At 35.5% G+C, this 22,098-nt stretch overlaps 2 protein-coding genes across 2 annotated transcripts; one reads left to right on the top strand and one right to left on the bottom strand.

Annotated features, from left to right (window-relative positions):
• The first annotated feature begins 5,818 nt into the window (after nucleotides 1-5,818).
• On the top strand, nucleotides 5,819-13,314 carry Hel25E (ATP-dependent RNA helicase 25E). The gene is made up of 9 exons (XM_085955188.1): nucleotides 5,819-5,895; nucleotides 6,032-6,262; nucleotides 6,373-6,777; nucleotides 9,141-9,259; nucleotides 10,109-10,240; nucleotides 10,445-10,591; nucleotides 10,819-10,956; nucleotides 12,598-12,763; nucleotides 13,196-13,314. The coding sequence occupies exons 2-8, from the start codon at nucleotides 6,058-6,060 to the stop codon at nucleotides 12,727-12,729; spliced, it is 1,278 nt and encodes a 425-aa protein (XP_085811314.1). The 5' UTR covers nucleotides 5,819-5,895; nucleotides 6,032-6,057; the 3' UTR covers nucleotides 12,730-12,763; nucleotides 13,196-13,314.
• A 3,595-nt stretch (nucleotides 13,315-16,909) lies between these two features.
• On the bottom strand, nucleotides 16,910-17,209 carry pirk (poor Imd response upon knock-in). Its single transcript, XM_085955687.1, has one exon. It carries the CDS (start codon nucleotides 17,207-17,209, stop codon nucleotides 16,910-16,912), a length of 300 nt encoding a protein of 99 aa, XP_085811813.1.
• Between the last annotated feature and the right edge of the window lie 4,889 nt (nucleotides 17,210-22,098).

Below are 22,098 nucleotides of genomic sequence, written 5' to 3'. Positions count from 1 at the left end.
TAATTAACTATATAATCAAATTTTCAACATACCTACATGTATTTTGTCTCTAATAGGTTTGTATAACCAAGTAATTTTATACACAATATGTCAAAAACAAACCCATGTTATATTTTTATTTCATAAAATATTTTCAAAATACACATGTGTAAATAGGTAGGTAGTGTAATAATTTTTTTTTTGTTTGTAATTAACTCTAATTATTTGTGTTTTTTATTTAACCGTTTTATCTAAACAATAATGCTATGTTATTGTATATAGAACAATATGTAAAAACAAGACCATATTTCTTTTTCCAATATTTAACCATTTGCTATTAACTGATTTGTGTATAATTTTTCGTGATATTATTGTGTTTTTTGTGTTATTAAAAATAAAATACTTACATCCATTTGCATTATTTTTTCTTACCCTGAATCCTAATAAAGTTTTTATTGCGGGAACTTTTTATAATGAAAATACGTTTATCATAAATTGGTTGTAAGCTTGTGTTGATAAAAAAAAATACTCAGTGGGGCGTTTTTATGTCCAAGTATGGCCCATTTGCAGCAAAGTGTACCTAATTTCAGAGAAGTAGAACTTTCTCTCACAAAACGAGTACACACTGACATTTGTGTGCTACCTCTGGGGGAGGAGTCCAATCTCTTTGGTTTTTTCTAATATTATAATTGGAATAAGTTACTTTTGTTTCTGACACTTGGAATAAGTTATATTTGAAACCAACACATTTGGAATAAATAAAATTGCGTTTGTAAAAACCACTGAAAAACTGGCATGTTAAATGTTGCAGGAAAAGTCGTGAATATTCGTACCCATCCAAAATAATTATTCTGGGTCACTAATTTTAAAATGCTTGAAATTAAGTTAATAAAATTGGTCATTCAAATTATTTCACTGTTGTGAAATTTAGGCATAGGTACATCCTATTAAAATGGTTTTGATACAAAATTATGTTTTTGAAGTTATACTTCTTTTGGCGCGTTTAGTAGAGGGTACAATAATTGACAGCTGCGCACGCACACCGTTACGAAAGTGCGACATGATCACGTGATCGGGGTACAATCACTATACGGAATGAAGCGACAAGATAATTTTAAACCAGCGGCACTCCAATAAGCGGCCCCTTTTCTTGAGTGTGTAATTTAACAAGATAAATAAAATACATAGTAATATTGAATAATATTAATAATTACAGAATAACGCAATAAAATAATTTTAAACCAGCGACGCTCCAATAAGCGGCCCTTTTTCTGAGTGTGTAATTTAACAAGATAATAAAAACAGTAATAGTAAATGATATTAATGAATACGGAATGAAGCAGCAAGATAATTTTAAACCAGCTGCACTCCAATAAGTGGCCCGTTTTCTCGAGTGTTTAATTTAACAAGATAATTAAAATAGTAATATTGAATAATACTAATAATTACAGAATAACGCAATAATATAATTTTAAACCAGCGACGCTCTAATAAGCGGCCCTTTTTCTGAATGTGTAATTTAACAAGATAATAAAAACAGGAATAGTAAATGATATTAATGAATACGGAATGAAGCAGCAAGATAATTTTAAACCAGCGGCACTCCAATAAGTGGCCCGTTTTCTCGAGTGTTTAATTTAACAAGATAAATAAAATACATAGTAATATTGAATAATATTAATAATTACAGAATAACGCAATAAAATAATTTTAAACCAGCGACGCTCCAATAAGCGGCCCTTTTTCTGAGTGTGTAATTTAACAAGATAATAAAAACAGTAATGGTAAATGATATTTAATGAATACGGAATGAAGCAGCAAGATAATTTTAAACCAGCTGCACTCCAATAAGTGGCCCGTTTTCTCGAGTGTTTAATTTAACAAGATAATTAAAATAGTAATATTGAATAATACTAATAATTACAGAATAACGCAATAATATAATTTTAAACCAGCGACGCTCCAAAAAGCGGCCCTTTTCTGAGTTTGTAATTTAACAAAATAATAAAAACAAAAATAATAAACGATATTAACGAATACGGAATGAAGCAGCAAGATAATTTTAAACTAGCGGCACTCCAATAATTGGCCCGTTTTCTCAAGTATTTAATTTAACAAGATAATTAAAACCTCCATAATAAATATACAGACAATAATATGAATTAGAGCGCGATGCTCAATTCGTACTTACCATAAAATAACAGTAAAAATTGTAAGTAGCCGAAATCCATCTGTTAACTATAGATTATAGAGATAAGGAATCCTTAACCATAGACTACTTTTGTTATGAACTCGCCCCCTTGCCCCCCTACCATATTGCCATTTACCACTGACAGCTGCTGTCAAAATAAATTGACGTGTCTTTAAAACGGCCAATACACTCAAATTCATTTAACAATTGATCTCAATATGGGTATTGAACAATAATTATTAAATATCCGTGACATTTAATACGACATATTTCCTTTACTTTCGTTGATTCTGTACAATATGTCTTAATTTTAGTAAAACCGATTATCGAATTGAAATGTCAGTGTCAATGAATTATGAATTAACTTTTCTTATTCGGATTTAGATATTTATGTAATATTAAACCAATGGATAGGTAGTTAAAATATATAAGTACTTAGTTACCTACACACCAACATAGTAATATTAGTTTTAATCACTCTATATAATTATTCATATCATGGCATATTAATTTGTAATAATTGTAAATGACAAAATCTGACATTTTAACGGCAAGTGTTAGGCATAAAGCCCATTGACGCAGCGAGTGCGGCGCTCGCGCAAAATTTCTACAAGTGGCGCGTAAATCAACGAAAATACAACGTAATCAAATACGCCAGCGCCCACTGGATTTGACGACGCATTTTACGCGCGCGCCGCATGAATCATCGTTTTTTCGCGAATCACCGCTTCTCGGCGATACGAATGAAAGAAAATACAATGGAGTCCATTCATGAACACAGCGAGTAAAAACACGCTGCGCGAGGCATCGTCGATCGACGGGCGGAAAGCAATTATTTAATTACAGAGAAGTCATTGTTTTATTTTATTGCGTGTTCAGTTTATCGCTGGTTGAATAATGTCATCGTAAATTTTAATTACAAGCCCCGAAATAATATAATATTTTTATTGCTTTGTTATGAGAGGCGCTGTAATAATATTTATTTTGTGCTGTTTGGGCCGCTTATAACATAGGTGAAGGGTAATGCGCGGGAAGAGACGTGTGATTATGGTTATGAATAAACACTGCATACGCGGACTTCGCGCGCCCGACGCGTTCTGTGGGCACCATCGCTTAAGCCCATATTCCATTGGCAGATTGCGTCTGGCCCGATCGTCTGCCACGACTGTCAAACTCTATTCTCTATGGTTTTCAAGGATCGTGAGCGATCGGGTCGAAAGTGGAAAATTTTCTATTATCCGTCGTGCGATCCTTTCATTATCAAGCGAAGATTGCCGAAAGCGTACGAAAATAGCCGAATATGCGCCTGAGCAATGCAAACGGTCGTTCATTTCATTCTACTTAATGAGGATCCGACCGAATAGCTCAATTACGGATAGTGATTTGTTCGGACTAATTAGGTCAATTGTGTCTTTTGTTGCCGTAATAAAATGTATAGTTACTATTTCTTCCTATACTGCGCGCGCACTCTCGCGTACCTCGTTCGCCTCGAACGAGATATTCCGTTCGCCGGGCAGCGTATCCTTTGCACCCACGTTTCTTCCTATACTGCGCGCGCACTTTAGTTCAACGGAACGAAATATTCAGTTCGTCTGGCAGCGTGTCCTTCGCACCCACGTTTCTTTCTATACTGCGCTCGCACTCTAGTTCAACGGAACGACAAATTCAGTTCGTCTGGCAGCGTGTCCTTCGCACCCACGTTTCTTCCTATACTGCGCTCGCACTCTAGTTCAACGGAACGACAAATTCAGTTCGTCTGGCAGCGTGTCCTTCGCACCCACGTTTCTTCCTATACTGCGCTCGCACTCTAGTTCAACGGAACGACAAATTCAGTTCGTCTGGCAGCGTGTCCTTCGCACCCACGTTTCTTCCTATACTGCGCGCGCGCTCTAGTTCAACGGAACGACATATTCAGTTCGCCTGGCAGCGTGTCCTTCGTATCCACGTTTATTCCTATACTGCGCGAGCTGGCGAGCACTCTCGCGAATCTCGTTCGCCTCGAACGACATAAGCGCCAGGTGACACGGGACCGATTTGTTCGCTGGCTAAAGATTAGTTTTAAAAGATACGTTCGTTCGAGAACGACGCATGTCTATTACCGAATTTTAATGTACGCAAACTTATTTACAGTCTGGCAAGACCATTTTGCGTACCTATTCATTTTAGGGGTGTGCATAAAATACAATGAAAAGTACCTATTTGAAATTGTTATCGTATCGAAGTACAGACCTACAAACTTATCTAAAGAATGGATTGGGGAGCCACAGTCGAAAACTACCCAATCAAGACTCGCAACTGGACAGAATCTGACATACGAATGACGTTTCTAATATGCCGTCCATATGGTTGTAGTTCCATTCTTGACCGTTCTTTATATAAGTTTGTCGGACTGTACCTACCGTTTTTTTTACAAATCTGTTTTTCCTAAAAACACGTTTATTATGTACATGACTTTCGTTGAACTCAAAATTTGGGATAATCTTTTTTTAGAGGGAATTAATAAAAAGAGATTTGAATGAAAGGTTCGCAGTGCACAAATAATAATTTAGAAGGACATTGCTTTAAACATTCGAAATGGTCTAATGTGTATGAAGTGATTTAAGAATAAAACAAAACAGACAATTTTCATCATGAACTCTAAAATATAATGAGTGTACAATTATTAATAATGACGTAATGATTTATTATGTCGTGCAGCTGAAAATTAAAAAAACATCGTGTCTAGGAATAGTAACTTAAAATACTAGCGCACGGTTTGAATCATTGTCAAGTTCACTTTTCATTCTAAAGATTACAACTACCCGATTTAAAAGCCTGTAAAGTGCGAAAAATACCCCATAAGCCTGTGAGGTGGCAAAACCGTAACTGTAACCCTCTAAACCGTAACCCTCTAAAATTTATCTTATTATGACGTATAATTAATGATAATTTTATATTCGTATATTAACAATGCGTGTAATGTTGTAAAGTAACAATTATTATAGTGACCAAAGTGTAAACAAATCAAAATTTCAATGCCTGGTTGGCTTAGTCACCCAATCCAATATTATGTATAAGTATAGGTACCACGTGTGTATCTAGTCTATTTAATCGGAAGCTCTTTATGAATATAGGTACCTACCCAATGTTGTTATGTTCATAATAAAAAATAAAACATGCCCTCAAGCTTTGTATTTCTTTCTTACTAAATAATTCAGTATATGAACTAAATATACTCAAAGCCTCCATCTACTCAAATCCAAAAATTAAGACTCCTTAAGAATTGGTACACAGGATTCAACAAGGAGGAATTATATCACTATTCAATAAAACACCAACATGCTTAGTTTATTGAGCAGGTAAGTATCTACTTATACCTACCTACTAGAATGATTCTACGGTGGTACGGTAAAAGCAATTCTCAAATGTTTTGATATTGTTTACTACAAATTCTGTCGCAAAAGTAGAATTCCATTGAACCACCTTATAATGACGCCAGTATACCTACCATTTTTCCAGTTAAAATGTGAAATATTATACGAGGTAATGGTAAAGTATTGATATAGAAGCAGCGGACTTATAGTACCAAATACCGATACTTCGTATCGAATATTGATATCTTTTTCACCGCTACTTATCTCCCTTCCTTAATCTTTATCCATTTCCGTTGCCGTTCGCCAACTTCGCGCTCCGTTTTCCGGTGTCATCTGTTGGCGCTTGTTGGCCTTGTATTGTGTAAAATTTAGGTAAGCTCGTCAATCCACCGCCGTCAAGTAATATTTTTCAGTTTATTTCATCCCTTACCTTTCATAATTGTCCTAGTTACCCGTCGCACCATATATTTGTTATAAACTTATTCAATTGTTTTTGTATTCTCTACAGCTTGTCGGCATATTTCGATCACAAACATGGCGGATAATGACGATCTTTTGGATTACGAGGATGAAGAACAAACAGAACAGGCGGTGGTCGATGGATCTAATGACACCGTTGCCAAAAAAGAGGTTAAGGGGTCATATGTATCCATCCACAGTTCTGGATTCAGAGATTTTCTTTTGAAACCTGAAATTCTTCGTGCTATTGTTGACTGTGGATTCGAACACCCTTCCGAAGGTATGTTGACGTGTTATTCGATATTATTATATTTAGGCCATTGAGTGTAAAAAAGTGTTTGCCATTTGCAATATCTATGTTTTATTCAAGTTTTTGTTTTGTTTTTGCAGTTCAGCATGAGTGTATACCTCAAGCTGTCTTGGGTATGGATATTTTATGCCAAGCGAAATCTGGTATGGGAAAGACCGCGGTGTTTGTGTTGGCAACCTTGCAGCAGTTGGAACCCTCCGGCAGTCATACCTATGTGCTTGTAATGTGTCACACACGCGAACTTGCTTTCCAAATAAGCAAGGAATATGAGCGATTCTCCAAATACATGCCTGGAATTAAAGTGTCTGTGTTCTTTGGTGGCTTGCCGATCCAGAAGGACGAAGAAGTGTTGAAGGCGGGTAGCCCTCACATCGTAGTTGGGACGCCGGGGCGCATTCTGGCACTGCTCAGGACTAAGAAGCTGAACCTGAAATCTCTCAAGCACTTTGTTTTGGATGAATGTGACAAGATGTTAACATTACTAGGTAATCATTACATTCGAATAATCTACATTTATATTATAAATATGGTTGTTTTTTTTTGCTAACATTTCACGTTACCGTGCAATCCCCACCAAATTTTCAGTCTGACAGGTGTCGTAAAAATGTCACGTGTTGGGCACTTGGTTTGTGATTGGCAGTGGACCTGTTCTTTTGATACCAACAACCTACTGTAACCCAAAAATAAGTAAGTTGGTTTTTGGTCTCGGAACACCTTAACCACCATGACAATAATGAGTACTATTATAGCGTTACCAATAATTTTATACATTTCACTGGTAGGATATTCGAAAATTTTGTGTTAAACACACACTGGCACTCCTGTGGCATTGTTTCCTAGTCAAAATAGTCAATGTCCAGGTTATCTGCTAAGCTCTGTTGACGTCTTTACTTTGTAGAGTTGTCTATGTTACCGTCAAGACATCTGGGTTGACCATTATGACTGGCGACTCGCAGTACTACCACATTTACATGTACATGGATTTACCACTGACGATACGTATTATCGCGGCCATAACTAGGAAATGCACATGTAAACATGTATTATCATGCAAGTTGCAAGATTGCATGCATGAATCAGGAAAGTTTGTAAGCTTCTGAATTTTCACGTGACAGTTGAAATTGTTTGATATCTGCACCTGTGCAGTAGAACGATAGTGGCGAACGTGCCAGTATAAAAACCACACCACGCAGACTCTATTTGAGGTTAACTGATTTTCTGAACTTGTTAACTGAACCTGTCAAGTAGTATTATAAAATGACAACATTGCGTCTCACTTACTCCTGAAGAAAGAGATTGGCGAGACAGTCAGCACTTTTACGTGTAAACAGTTATTATTGTGATAGTTTAAAATACACTATTGTGCAGGTAAATCCATGCATGTTGACGGGTGCTATACAGCTGTGACAAAATCTTTTTGTACAGTGTTAATAAGTTTGTGTGTGATATTTTTCACAACTTTGAAGCATTTCTTAGATCTCTACTTTTATACATACATCTCACATGCTACTTGATAAGACGTCAACCTTTTAAAATGACAATTGTGGTAGCTCACTGAGTAGTAGATTCACGTGAATTTAGATTTTACATTTTGGATAATTCATTTACACATTCTACAGTGATCGTTAGTTACACCAGTAAGTACAACGGATAAATTCATCGCAGCCTTTTTCAAAATGGCATCAACTGACGAAAGTAATGAGTTGTCAGAATTGAGTTCAATTGTATGAAAAGAATGTCATAAAAGACTCATCAGACTAAACGAATACTCATTTATAGCCTGTCTAAAAGTGGATCTGAATACTAATAAGTATTTTAGAATTGATACTGTTTGCCATTATAATTGTCAATTCAAATTATAATTTTCTATATATTAGAATGTGTGCAAATCATCAGTAATTTTCTACCAACGTACCTATCTCAAAGAACACAACTTTTCAGGAGAGACAAATAACAACTTTATGCTCAGTTTTTAGTTCAGAAATAAATTTTCATTTAGTATATATAGTTTACACATATTTTCATGAAAAAATGTTATGTTTATTCAATCTACCGCACTATACTTTCGACCGTTCGGTCATATTGTCGAAGATACGAGAATGCGTTGCAAATTTACTGTGAGTCATTCAACAATATTACTGCAGTAAACACGTATCTTGACTTACGAGAAAGAACTTCGGTATAATAATTATCTGTATTCTGTGTACTTACAAACGCGTAACTCAAGATACGAGTTTATAATATTTATAAAAGTCTTTTATTGTGATACGAGTTGTTTGTAATTGCTTACATCTATGATGTTATAAAGTATGTTTTGAGATACGTGTTAGTGGATTATGTCCGTATTCAAATTCTGAATTCATTATATCAAACAACTCAAAACTGACATAAATTGGGATACGTGTTTGTAGAAAATTAACGACGAAATGGCACTGTTAATGGTGCTTTGGTTTTTTGAAAGTGCATTCAATGGAGCTTAGCTGTAAATATATCCACAGAAGGTATTTTTCACTTTCCATTGCGAACAAATATGCTAAAACACTATGCGTACACTTGATTAAATACAGGGTTACTCAATGTGTATGAACATGAGGTCATCAAAGGCAGAAATTTGCTCTACGCTCTTTCACTATGTATGAATCATCTGTGATGAGCATCGAAAGCGTAAAGTCTTACGTTCGCTTATGATGCAGTGTAATCTTTGTCAGGACTTTTATGATGAAATTTGATAGGGACATCTGAATATATTTTGAATGAATTCTATCATCCTGATTTTTTATTTGTTGTAATGTTTTTGTTGGAATTGGCATTCGTGTACTGATTGTGAATTTTTTATTTTATTCCGCAGACATGCGCCAGGACGTCCAAGAGATATTCCGCAACACGCCGCACGGAAAGCAAGTCATGATGTTCTCCGCCACCCTCAGCAAGGAAATTCGTCCCGTTTGCAAAAAGTTCATGCAAGATGTAAATTTTCCTCAATGTCCTAATTATTCCAAAATCCTGCGTTTCCAAATTCAAACAACTCGTAATTTATCGCGGCGCATTTGTTCTGATGGTTTATCTGGCCCGGGGCTAAGGGACGGGGATGGGACTGAAGGGGGTGGGATTAGCTATGGCACTGCAGCCCGCCGAGTAGGCTAGGGGGGCGTCAAGACATCAAGATTCAAGAAAGAAGACAAGAATAAAGTTTAGCTCGATTAGTTGGCTGCAGTGACACCACTCGAAATTGATAGGAGCGCCGACATCGGCCGTGTCACGATGCGACTGCCAACCGCCAATCGCCAACCCAGACTGCTATCAAAGAACATCTTTTGCCAGTGCTTTTCTCACAATGTATTGTGTCAGTAAGATATCATCAAATAGGTTTTATTGCTTCAGTTTTATATGTTTCATAGCTTCTCTATCGCAATATTGTTTCCTGCAAAACTTTTTTTTTTGTTCCATTCAGCCTTATTTTTTATAAATCCTTTTTTTGTCATGTTTCTATTATGAAATCTTTGTCAATTATCACCAGATTTGAAACGATTTCTAATAGCATTTCATTATGACATTTTAAGTCTGACTCTAAGTAAGATCTTTGATGAACGTTTTCACTTTCAAAGCCATTTATTTCACATCGTGCATTATTTGCATTTGTCAATTGTACACATTAATATCAGCATAAAATTACTATTCGATAGATGCACGATAACTCTATTTGCTTTTTAATGTTTGATTGATCTTCAGGATGATATTTTTTTTAATACTTATAACTACCACCGGATGCAGGATTGATGTTTTATTGCTTGTTTTTGTTATTTTTGTTGACTACAGCCGATGGAAGTTTACGTGGACAATGAAGCCAAACTCACCCTTCACGGACTACAGCAGCATTACGTCAAATTGAAGGAAAATGAGAAGAATAAAAAACTTTTTGAATTACTAGACGTATTGGAGTTCAACCAGGTACAGTGAATTTTATACTAAGGAAGTGTGGAAGTCAAATCCTCTGGCACTCACTATACAATTATATAATTTAATGATGACATCTGATAGGGACATCAGAATTATGATGATGATTTTTACTATCCTAACTGATCTTTTTAAACATCTATTTGTGATTTTTAAGTTATGTCAGTTTCCATGCATATTGACATATTTATATTTTAGGTGGTGATCTTCGTGAAGTCAGTTCAGAGGTGTATGGCTCTGGCTCAACTGTTGACGGATCAGAACTTCCCAGCCATCGGCATCCATCGCAGTATGACTCAAGAGGAACGGCTCTCACGTTATCAGCAGTTCAAAGACTTCCAAAAGGTATAATGATTAAAAATGATACCCAATTTGTCAGTTGATTTTATCCGGCATTTCGATCTTGCAGTGTTTTTTTTTTATTATTTTTTTTCCTATTTCTATGATGACACCTGATAGGGACATCAGATTTATGATGCTGATTTTACTATCCAAACTGATCCAATATAATTAAAGAGATATTGGATGATAATTAAAGTGAATATGCTCAAAGAATATGATTTTATCCCCAGCGTATCCTTGTTGCGACGAATCTCTTCGGACGTGGTATGGATATTGAACGAGTCAACATAGTATTCAACTACGACATGCCAGAAGGCTCCGACACTTACCTACATCGAGTTGCTCGTGCTGGAAGATTTGGTACCAAGGTAATATCACATTTAAAATTTTTCGAGAACTTCATTTTTCATTTTATCTTTCCGGTATTAATACGTAATATGGGTTGATGGTTTTTAAATTACATAGTTACTATCAATGATTACCTACTTTTTTTTATATAGAGTTTTAATCTCAGAAGTAATCTTTTATGTGTGTGTGTGTGTGTTTACACGGTTCACTTTTGACGATCATCGCGGAGGAATCATCCGCAGTGACCCGTGTAAACGCACATTCATCCTTGAGTCATCGAAAGTGATCATCCGAAATCGAAAAAAAGATAAACATGTTCTACTTTTCGATCATCGCGGCTGATTGAAAAAGTGGCACGCACCATGCCACGCATGCGCAATGCGCCACTGACTACTGTTATCATATTATTTACATAAGTACGTAACTGTCTTCTGAATTGCAAACAAACCGGTTACATAAATACTCTCATGATATTATGTCGCATCGCCCATGGTTTTATCCACCAACGCATCTTTTTCTATTCCTCTATGAAATATCTGCATTCATACAACAAATATTCACTAATTGTTTGAAATTCAGCCTGCACTGTTATTTCAGTTGACACCATTTTGAAATTTATTTCGAAGAGTATTTCACTTTTGGTGACACGTGTCAACTAGCCTAAAGACAGCAGTGTCCATTTTAGTTGAATGTCAACTTGCACTATTGTGGCTGGCCTATAGTAGAAGTTTCACTCACTGACCTGTTCACAGATCACTGTCACTAATCTACAAAACAAAAATTATATTTTAATTTCTAAATTCAAAACTAGGTTTGGGTTGGTCCCATTTTTTTACTGGTGAAGATGCACACTGCCAAGCCAAACGTAAATCAGTATATCGTCGCCTGAGAACTGTAGTGGGACATCTAAAAAACATAGTACATATCGCGATATTGAGGTTTAAAGAAATTTATTATTTTATATTCTTAGGAAAATTAAAACTTGTTAATCATCTCATATATTTATAAAGGAAATATTTTAAGAAAATCCAAACGCATACGACCATATCGCACCGTGAGTGTAAAACCAAGACATATTTTGGAGATATTAGGGTTTGAAGTCTTCGTTTTGTTAGAAAAAATAGTTTCTAAAAAAAACCATAATATTTGTTATATATCTACATTATATTGCATGTTCTTTCAGTTACTTCACTTTTACATTATCAAGTTCACGACTTTTGGAGTTATTTCGCATTTAATCTCGAAATTGTAAACAATTTGCACATGCCTTGGTTTTACACTCACGGTGCGATATATTTCATCAGTAACATATTTTTATTAATGAGTGCTATAGTAAGACATATATGTTATCCCAGTTTAACATAGTGGGATTTTTTATTGAATGTATAGTGGTATATTTCTCATACAAAGAAATTTTACTAGTAAGACCAAATATCTCAGTACGGCACTTGTCACTAAAAAATAATAATTTTATAAGCAGATAAAAAAAAGACGTTTCTTTTAGATATCCTACAACAGTTCTCTGGCGACAATATGTGTAATAATTGTTTAAACTAAAGTATTCACGCATGTTTCATTGTTAGTTAATATGTGTATATAATTAATGTTCTCTTTATATAAATACAACGAGTAAGTAATCAATGGTACATATTTGTTTTTAGGGCTTAGCCATCACGATGGTGTCTGATGAAGAAGACGCTAAGATCCTCAATGAAGTCCAGGACCGCTTTGATGTCAACATAACTGAACTCCCTGAAGAAATTGACCTCTCATCATACATCGAAGGAAGATAAAAAAACGCTTTTACATTTACCAAATAATTTTAAGGTGAGTTAATGTCGTATTTTTTTTTTTAAACTTGGATATGTTTGGGTTTTGGGAATGTTTAAGAAATACTATATATTTTTGTATGAATTAGGAGAAATGCCAACACGAGCCACAACGCAGTTGAAAATTGTCATTTACTCACTATTTTCGTAATAGGAAATAAAATGGCAGTTTTTCAGATTGGTATTATGTTTTGAAGTATGCTATCTGCAATTTTTTAAAATTAAAATAGGAAAGATATTTAAATATAAATAGACTAACCAGTTTTTAAAATTACATGGCGAGTAATTTTCCATCTTCCTTATTATATAGTATTTTTTTTTTAATCTGCCTAATTCAATAAGCATCATTGTCTATAACATTGTTTTTGTAACCTTCCACACTGTTGAATATATTTTTACAGCATAATTAAAGTAGAATTTTTTTTTCCAGGATTAATTATAAGTTTGTCTCTGTCGGGATCATCCCTTGAAAGATTGAAGAAATAATGTTTGTGATTTACCAATTTAAGTATAAAATGAATAAAAAAAATGACTGGATACCAATTCTAATACTTTTTATTATTTTTAATCCAATGCCTTTCTCCTTCCTATATATGTAGATGTCATAAAATTTCAATCCGACTGAAGTGTTGGAACTTTTGTTTATATATATACACATTCAGTATCCTGTGTTTTGATTTGATTTCATATAGAATACAATATACTTTATAAGTGTGAAGTTTGATAGTTTTAAGGCCATGCATTAGTTGAGACACGGTCTAAAAAGATCGTCGCTAGGCGATGCGCGGGTCGCGGGTGCAAATGAGGCATGTCAAACCAAATATTATTTGTCTTATAAATCCAACATGTGTCCATTTAATGTTCTGTTTATTGTTTTATCAGTGACAATAATAATATATTCATTGACATGTTTTATTTTTAAAGTAAATGGGTAACGTTTTAAGTCATCTTTAAACGATTTAGGAATTATTACGGCCGTCGCCATCACAAAGCAAAATGACGTCCTTCCAGCTCTACATGCTCTCTCAGAATGGGAGCGAGTGCAAAATTTTGTCGCGCCTATGGTAGAAAATTATTTGGCGTTTCACTGATGAATCACCTTAATATTACAGTAAAACCTCGTTAATGAGAACATAGATAATTCGAAATTTTCGAGAAAAAAAAGTCCCTTGAACATTATTTTCATATACAGCCATACCTTTAATTCGAAATTATTTCAGAGTCTTGGCATAAAAAAATATTCAATAAATCATAATAAAGTACACTATTTCATTAGCTAGTCATTGAAAATTGTGACAGATTTTTCTTAAACATAAATTCTTTATTTTAAGAAGGTAATATAAATAATAATCCTGACAATTTAAGACCCATTAACACAGAATCGGAAATTTCGTAGGTACATCTATGATCGTAAACGAAATTAATGAAAAAAAAAAACTAATTTTCCCCCATACATTTCGATTTTCGGTCTTGTGGAAACAGTTTGCGACATGGATATTGTTCAAACAATATTATGTGTAATAGACTTCTAATGGTGTAATTCAATTAATGATTATTGTTAAAACTCTTCTGTCTAACTCTGGTTTTCATGTGCAGCCCTGGTGGCCGCATGCGGCCTCCAGAGGATATTGCTGCGGCCACCAACATCATTTTCAGTATTTAATTTAACTGGGCTAACGTTAAATATGCGTTATTGGAAATGAGTTATGACCAAGTACTTAAAAACCATTTTAATAATACAAGGGCTGCAAAATTTTGGTTGAAGTTATACGTTTACCAAGAATCGAAGAAGAAGTCAATTCAAAGAATTGGCAACAATTGCTTTATTAATATTGTCGATTTGTCCTACTACTGTATACTGTGAAAGTAATGCACTTCATAAAAAAACAAATATCGAAGCCAGTTGGCAGATTTGATGTAAACTTAGAAGCAGCCATGCGGCTCGCATTGGAAAAAAGAAGTATTGAGGAATTTCCATTTGCATTATTTTCAAATAAATAGATATGTAGGTACTAAAATGTTCAAATGTTTTTTTAAATGGACTTAAAAAATGGATAAATTAATCCATTTTTTTAGTAAATAAAATTTAGCTTTAATTCTTTCAATCACAAAAGTGAAATTTGGTGCGCCCACCAGACGTTTCCATAGAATTGTCAATGTCAACTGTGCGGCCACAGTTAAATTTCACGTGATAACCACTGGTCTAACCACACATAAATTTACTATTTTATAAATTAATTATACGATAAACTGCACGTGTTCAATCCAAGACAAGTACTTTTCTTGGACCGCCTATCATTTGGTGACAAAAAGATTGCAACACTGAATTCATTATCTCGGCCAGTACGGAATGAAGGCCTCTTGGAACCTTGGTCTTTCGTTGCCACTGTAAAAAAGAAAACAATTTTGACACAAGTAAATCAAAGACAAGCAAATTTAATTACAATACAGATTTATTTAGGTAAGTATCAATTTTTATATGGTTTAATTCCGACATGTACACACATTTTCAATTTTGTCGATGTCAATCACACCGTTTTCGTTGGCAAGTGTTTTCTATCCACATCGTGAAACAAAAATCCAAGGTAATAAGTATTGTATTGGAACATTTAAATGTTCAAAAACAATCTTGAGTAGTTTTTATAGGTACAATGTTTGCTGAACCAATGTATCTAGTCATAAACTCTGCACACGCGGACAGACTCAACAAATTAATAACTGATGTGAACCCTGGGTGCTTCCAATACTGCTATCCACCACCTCTTGCCCTGGAAGTCCAGTTAGACAATATGCCGAAAGTTTTGGGGGTCTTTTTCTACTCCGTACGGCTACCTGAGGCGTCATTATTTTTTTGCACGTGCCGTCATTTACAACATTGAACAATTCCAGTTTGCAGTTGATGAAAAAAGTTAGCAGACTTCTTGTTATCCATTCCTGAATAATGCATCAATACCAGCAACCATGTAAATACTTCACTTCTACTACTCCAAACGCGCCAGTCGCGGTGTTGGCACTAAATGAGTTCCAAACCCTGTTGATGATTTAGTTCATTGATGTCTTCAAATTCACAATTTATGCATGAAACAAAAGATGTGATTGCAGATTGACAAGAGACTCACTTAAGTGTAATTGATTGAAGTATTCAATTCAGGCCACTATCAATGTTCTTTAAAAAAAATACAATTTTCACAAGGCTGACTAACACCATCACTGAACTATCATTGATTCAATACAATTTTTTCAACATTTCTCTTCTCTTCAATTTCCACAAATCATCTTTTCAAGAAATTCAAACAAAACGGTGTTTGTCTACCAATTCTTGGCAGTGGTGGTTTTTAATGGAGGACATGAGACAATTGCTTCATTAAAAAGTGTTATGTACCTACGTACCTAGGTATCCTACATATTTTTCACAATCAGTATACAAAAGGTTAACTCGACTATCGCTGTAAGTATAAGCCATAAATCAAACCCTCCAAGAAGATCGATCCGGTGTTACATATGAAGACCGCTCACATCTACCTAGCGACGTCGCATGTAACCTTCAAAACGTATAGATATTTGGATGCGGCGATCGGCGAGCCAGTATAGGAATGACCAATTTGCAGGTGTTAGTATGCATCCTAGTGTCTTCGACTCGCAGCCTGAAAAGCATGCAACTTGTCGATTGCAGCAGTAGATGTTGTTTTCAAACTAAATGGCCATTGCAACTAGACGAATGTCGCAGGGTCGCAGAGTTGCAGTTGCATCGGCCAATCTGCGAAGGTCCATTTGATAACGTTTGTTTCTTGGTTTACGATGACGTCACATCGACGAATTCGTCGTAAGACGCATGCGGCGAGTTCTGATGTGCGAGCCCTCAAACAGTCACATTCGACCAATCTGCGAGCTCCATTTGACAACGTGTGTTTTGTGAATAACGATGATGTCACATCGGCATATTCAACACGTTGCAGGCGGACGTTTTGATATGAGAGCCGGCTAACACCCAATGAAGGTTCTTCGCCAGACATTCTGTCCTCAGCGTAGGTATCTAAAGCCAACACCACTTCTTGGTCGCTTTTTCAGATACCTACTTACGCAGGTATTCATAGTACCTATTTGGTTTTGTAAAATGGTGTATTTTCTCGTCCCAAGATGTTTTTCAATTCGTTTTTCGTGAACTAGAATGGGTGATCGATCCACCCGTTCCAACGTAGGACACCTCGTCTCCTTTGAAGCGCTCGTTCAATTCCACTTTTCCATTATTCCCCACGTACTTCACGACTCCGAAATTTTTGTCAACTTTTATTGACCCACTGTTGCCCACCAGCTGTAGGTGTCCGACGTTATTCTTCACACGAATTCGGCAATCATTGCCCACCACACTGATGTGGTGACTATTTGATTTTATTACTAATTTCTTTCCATTGCCGATAATAGATTTTTCGTAAACAGTACTCATTTTAGCGGGGCTGATAAATAATTCGAGTTATCGCGAGGTAGAGCAGAACTATAATGATAATTTATAAAAAACTGCGGTCTCTTATAAATGGACAACTATCAAAGGTTATTTCCCTTCCTATAAGTGTACAACATTTCGGGGATTCCATAGCTGTTGATATTGTACTTATTTAGCCTTGACTTTACTAGTTAATAACTACATACTCGACCAGCGTCCAGTTGCTCATAACCAGTGGGTTCGATGCAATAAATTAGTTTTGATAGTAACTGTCGCCTGCACTAACGGACTACATGTTACCTACTAATAGACACCGTTCCTACCTAATTAGTTACCATGATAAATGAGTTGCACACACGTTTCGTAACAACTAATAAATACAATACGATTCATTAAAAAAATAATGCTACATTCTTAAAATCTCGTGTATTATTCATTGAATTAATATGACTTGGTAAAGAGAAATACGAATTATCTGATCACTGATGGTAATTAAAAAGAAAGGTCATAAAGTGGGGGTGACGATTTGGTTTCCTTCGACCGTGCACAATCCTAATAAGATCATATATGGGCCTCCACAGAGTGGAGGTTTGTATGTTTTGTTTTTACGAGAAATGGATGTCAGCCGTTTGCTCAACCTATTAGGTCCATACTCTGACTCATACACAATTTGAAAAACAATATGGTGTACTTGTCAGACGCAGGATTCGAACCTGGGGCCCACGTCGCTATAAGCCGACACCTTAGCCGCGCGGCCATCGTGGGTAGCTATAACAGATAGCTAATAATTGGATGTGAAAAAAAACTACACCGAGAAATATTGAAGAATACCTACCTACCTTTCAAATATCTCAAAAACCTACCTACCAAAATGGTATCGTGGTAGATAAGAATTAGTTTGCCAGAGAATTTAAGTCAATTTCAATAATCGACAAACATAATATTATACATACTATTAAATAAGAATCATTTTAGCTTTTGAGGTACATACCTACCTAAGTATACCAAAATTCAAATTTAGGCTGATTTTCCAGTCCAGTCCAATCAGCCTGGCAGATGTGACAAAATATGACGTCAGCTTTAAAAAGGTTAGCGATCTCTCACTGTGACGTAGTACATATTATAATAGGTATTATAAATTATAATATTAATAAGATAATTTATGGATACTATTATATAGGTATGCGTTGAATTGATACGATCTAACACCCGATACCCGTGTACTTATGTAGGTACCTATCTATTTCCTGGAAAATATTTACCTATTTGTAACAATGATAAAAAAACCTTCTTCCATACCTACCTACATAATATTTTATGTGAGAAATCAAAAATGTCAACTTTATAAGATGGAAATTACTGGCAAACGTCATGGCTACAGACTAGGGAATCCAATCCGGAGCCAAAATTTTGATCCCGGGATTTCGGGATTACAAATTGACGATCACGGGATTGGCGTTTTTTTCGATACCTGGTTAATAGTATTTATTTTATTATTTATACAAATAGCATTGATAAAATTGGTCAAAAATGTAAAGTATAATTTATACTATTTAAGACATTTTAATGTTAATATTGTGTACGTTCAATCTTGGAAATACATGGGTTTAATGGAGTAAATAATATTGTAATACATATAGATATTAATGTGAAAGTAAAACAGTTTTTTATTTATTTAAGAAAAGATAACATTCATAAAATTCAGAGTAGAAACAAGACGAGCCTGCCTGCACGTCCGTGGCACTGGCGGTTAGACGCCGTTCGCATGCCAAAACTTCAGTGGCGTTTAGCTGGTTAAAAGAACGGATTTATTATTTTTTCGATGTTCTTACGATTGCGTATGACAAGAAAAATGGTTATTTATTATCCGTGGGCATCCGGCGATTCCCCCTGTGACATGTGCAGTTACATACACTTCACTAACATAATTTTGTACCCATGAATTGATTGATTGATAAAAAATCAATCCCGAAGGTTTTGGGATTATGTTTACCAAACCCGGGATTCATAGGCAATTCGGGATTCCGGGATTGTATTCCCTACTACAGACTAACTTGGGCGTACAAGATTGACGAACAGTGGGTTCGATCATAATTTTATTTAGGATTGGATGTACATTCATAGGTAGAGATGGGTATTTCCCGAGAAAATCTCAATCTCGAGATTCTGGATTTCTAGAAAAGAATTCTCGAGATATCGAGAAAATTTATAAAAAAAAAACAGTAAAAATCCTAAAATCAGTGTAAAAACAGACAAATTCCATTTTTTAAAAAAATTTATTTAGAAGACAAATAAATAGAAGTAGGAAAAACAAAAATAGTTCAAAACGTTACTTATTAAAATAGAGTTTCAAAACACAGACTGTATATGGCTGCGTCTGACAATCGCGTACGCCTTTGAGACACAAAATTCCCTGATGTTGGAAAATTGCGCTCATTTTGAGTCGACGTTGGCTTAATTGTGTTAAATGCCCCGATCAGTCTTTGAACGTTTTGTGTTTTCTGTCCACTTTTTTCATATTTAGTTCGTAATCGTATATCTATGTATAGAACTAAAATCACCCACTCGAACTCAAATTTTGTTAAGTAATTTATTTAAATTAAAAAAAAATGTTTTTTTTAATTAATATTAAATTTGATAATAATGAAATCCCGAATCTCGAGAAAAGATTCTCGAGATCCGGGGTTTCCCAAAATGTTGAAAATTTCAATTCTCGAGATTCGGGATGGAAAATCTCGAAAATTTCTCGAGAATTCCCGTCGGGAAATTTCCGAAACCCAACTCTATTCGGTACCTAATTTGGACAATGACCTGCGGCATTCAAATCGGTCATCACTTCCTAGTAGAGATAAATTTCGCTAAAAAAACTAGGTGATGAAATTCTTTGTGGCATTGACACTCGATGTATGAACATGATACAAGGAAACTTAATAATAATATTTATAACAATATCTGATATAATGTAGAATTAAATAGTACCTACTGAATCACTACAGTAGATTTATTAGAATAATTATTCAGATTCTTGTTTACAAACATAAGACGCATTATTATATAAAACCTACATAATACCGGTTTTCCAGCAGGTTGACCATCTTTTCTCATTGCTATTTTGTTTTACTCTTTTATCATTATTATAAGTGTGTATCTACTTATATATTCCTGCGAAAAATGCGATGACACGTCTTACCACTATATGGAAAGATCGGGGAATTTTAATTGCCACGAAAATGATGCATCTGCAAACATTGGTGTTTTCCATATGTTTGTAGGTACGAGTCATAGACCCTGAGGGCAAGGGAGCGGAAGGCAATACTATTGGTGCCTTCGAAATGTGGTGTTGCAACGAATGCTTCGGATTGATTTGACCGGTCTCGACAATATTAAGTTCTGCATTTTTTTTGGACATATTGTTCGGCGCAGACCGCTGGTGGTTTTAGGTAACTTCGAGGGAAGACGAAGCAGAGGAAGAACGCCGGTACAATGGAGCGAAAGAGGTTACTGGAGGCAGCATTCACTCTGCCCTGGGAGAAGCAAAAGATCGAGAGGGGTGGAAAGTCTTGGTCGCTCAAAAGATGACGGAACGGCTGATGATCACGAACCTCAGTAATGAAGGAACGACTAAGAAGAAGATATTATATTAATATTAGCCCATATACCGGTAGTCCCAGAAGTACCCGACCTGGGGCCTTATGTTAGAACTTGCGAGTCCCAGTCGCCCGGTCGACATGACGTCATATGACATCATTGTGACGTACTACCGGAGTGATAATAGCATTCGAGAAAATAACGCTGCTCAAACACTGGCGTTATCCATTGTCTCCATACACAAATAGGTGTTTCAGCATGCTTGAGCCATGTGCGTTGGGCGGCTTGCCTCGACCGTGTATTGGCTTACGTCACAATTACGTCATGTCGTCGGGTGACTTAATGTTACAAGTTAGAGCATAAGGCCCCTGATGTATATATAGCAGTTGTTGTTTAAAAATAATGACTATGATAGAAAGTACCAACCTTATAAAGCCTAAGTTTGAAGTTTGACGACGCTAAGTTGTTCAGTAATTATTTGTCAGCCATCAACAGTGAACGCTCTCAGTGAATTTATAAACATGGAAAAATTGGTCATAGTTACGCGGGTAGCCGTTTATATTTCGGGATAACAAACAAAAACGAATTTTTTATCAATGAAAACAGTTTTATTGTTTTTCAAAATATTCTCCACGACAATTTATACACACTATTCCATGCGTTTGAACCAATCTGAAAAGCATTTTTGCCACTTTGTAGAAGGTAACTCCAAAACATGGTTTGTAAATGCATCAACCTTCTGGTTTAGAAAATCGTTGACCACGCAATTTATCTTTGACTGTCGGGAATAAAAAGAAATCATTATTTGGTGTTTGGGATTTTTGAAGCACCTCGATCGTATTTTTTGAGCATTATTCATGCAAGATCATATTATACACGCTAGTGTTACTAATGCCCAGAGATGTCTCATTCTCACGGTATGTCACATGACGATCTTGCATTATCAGTTCACGCACAGCATCGATGTTTTCTAGAGAAACAACTGATTTTGGACGACCTTCACGCGGCTCGCCTGTGAGCGAACGACAGCCACGATGGCCACGATAAAATTCGCTAAATCAGCGATACACAGTAATTTTTGATGGTGCTTCATCTCCATATAAAGCATTAAGTTCAGCGATGTACTGTTCCCGTGATAATCCACGTCGAAAGTTGTTAAAAATAATCGCAAGAAAATTTTCAAGAGTTAATTCCATTTTTTGGCCGAGATAATTTTTTTAAATGAATTTAAAAAAAACAAAAAGCATCCGTTTGTTATTAAAACGTTCTGAGTACTTTTGCCGTTAAAAATGTCAAACTTTAAA

This window comes from Rhyacophila brunnea, unplaced genomic scaffold, assembly GCF_057557595.1.
Source record: "Rhyacophila brunnea isolate RB1 unplaced genomic scaffold, BYU_Rbru_1.0 scaffold_5, whole genome shotgun sequence".
Classification (NCBI taxonomy): domain Eukaryota; kingdom Metazoa; phylum Arthropoda; class Insecta; order Trichoptera; family Rhyacophilidae; genus Rhyacophila; species Rhyacophila brunnea.
Note: the sequence above shows the minus strand (reverse complement) of the source record. Positions and strands in the feature narration are given on the sequence as shown.

Coding starts and splice junctions, on each gene's coding strand:
- Hel25E (XM_085955188.1), top strand. CDS start 6,058: ATGGCGGATAATGACGATCTTTTGGATTACGAGGATGAAGAACAAACA. Junction 6,778..9,140: donor CAAGATGTTAACATTACTAG/GTAATCATTACA, acceptor TTTATTCCGCAG/ACATGCGCCAGGACGTCCAA. Junction 10,957..12,597: donor CTGGAAGATTTGGTACCAAG/GTAATATCACAT, acceptor ATTTGTTTTTAG/GGCTTAGCCATCACGATGGT.
- pirk (XM_085955687.1), bottom strand. CDS start 17,209: ATGAGTACTGTTTACGAAAAATCTATTATCGGCAATGGAAAGAAATTA.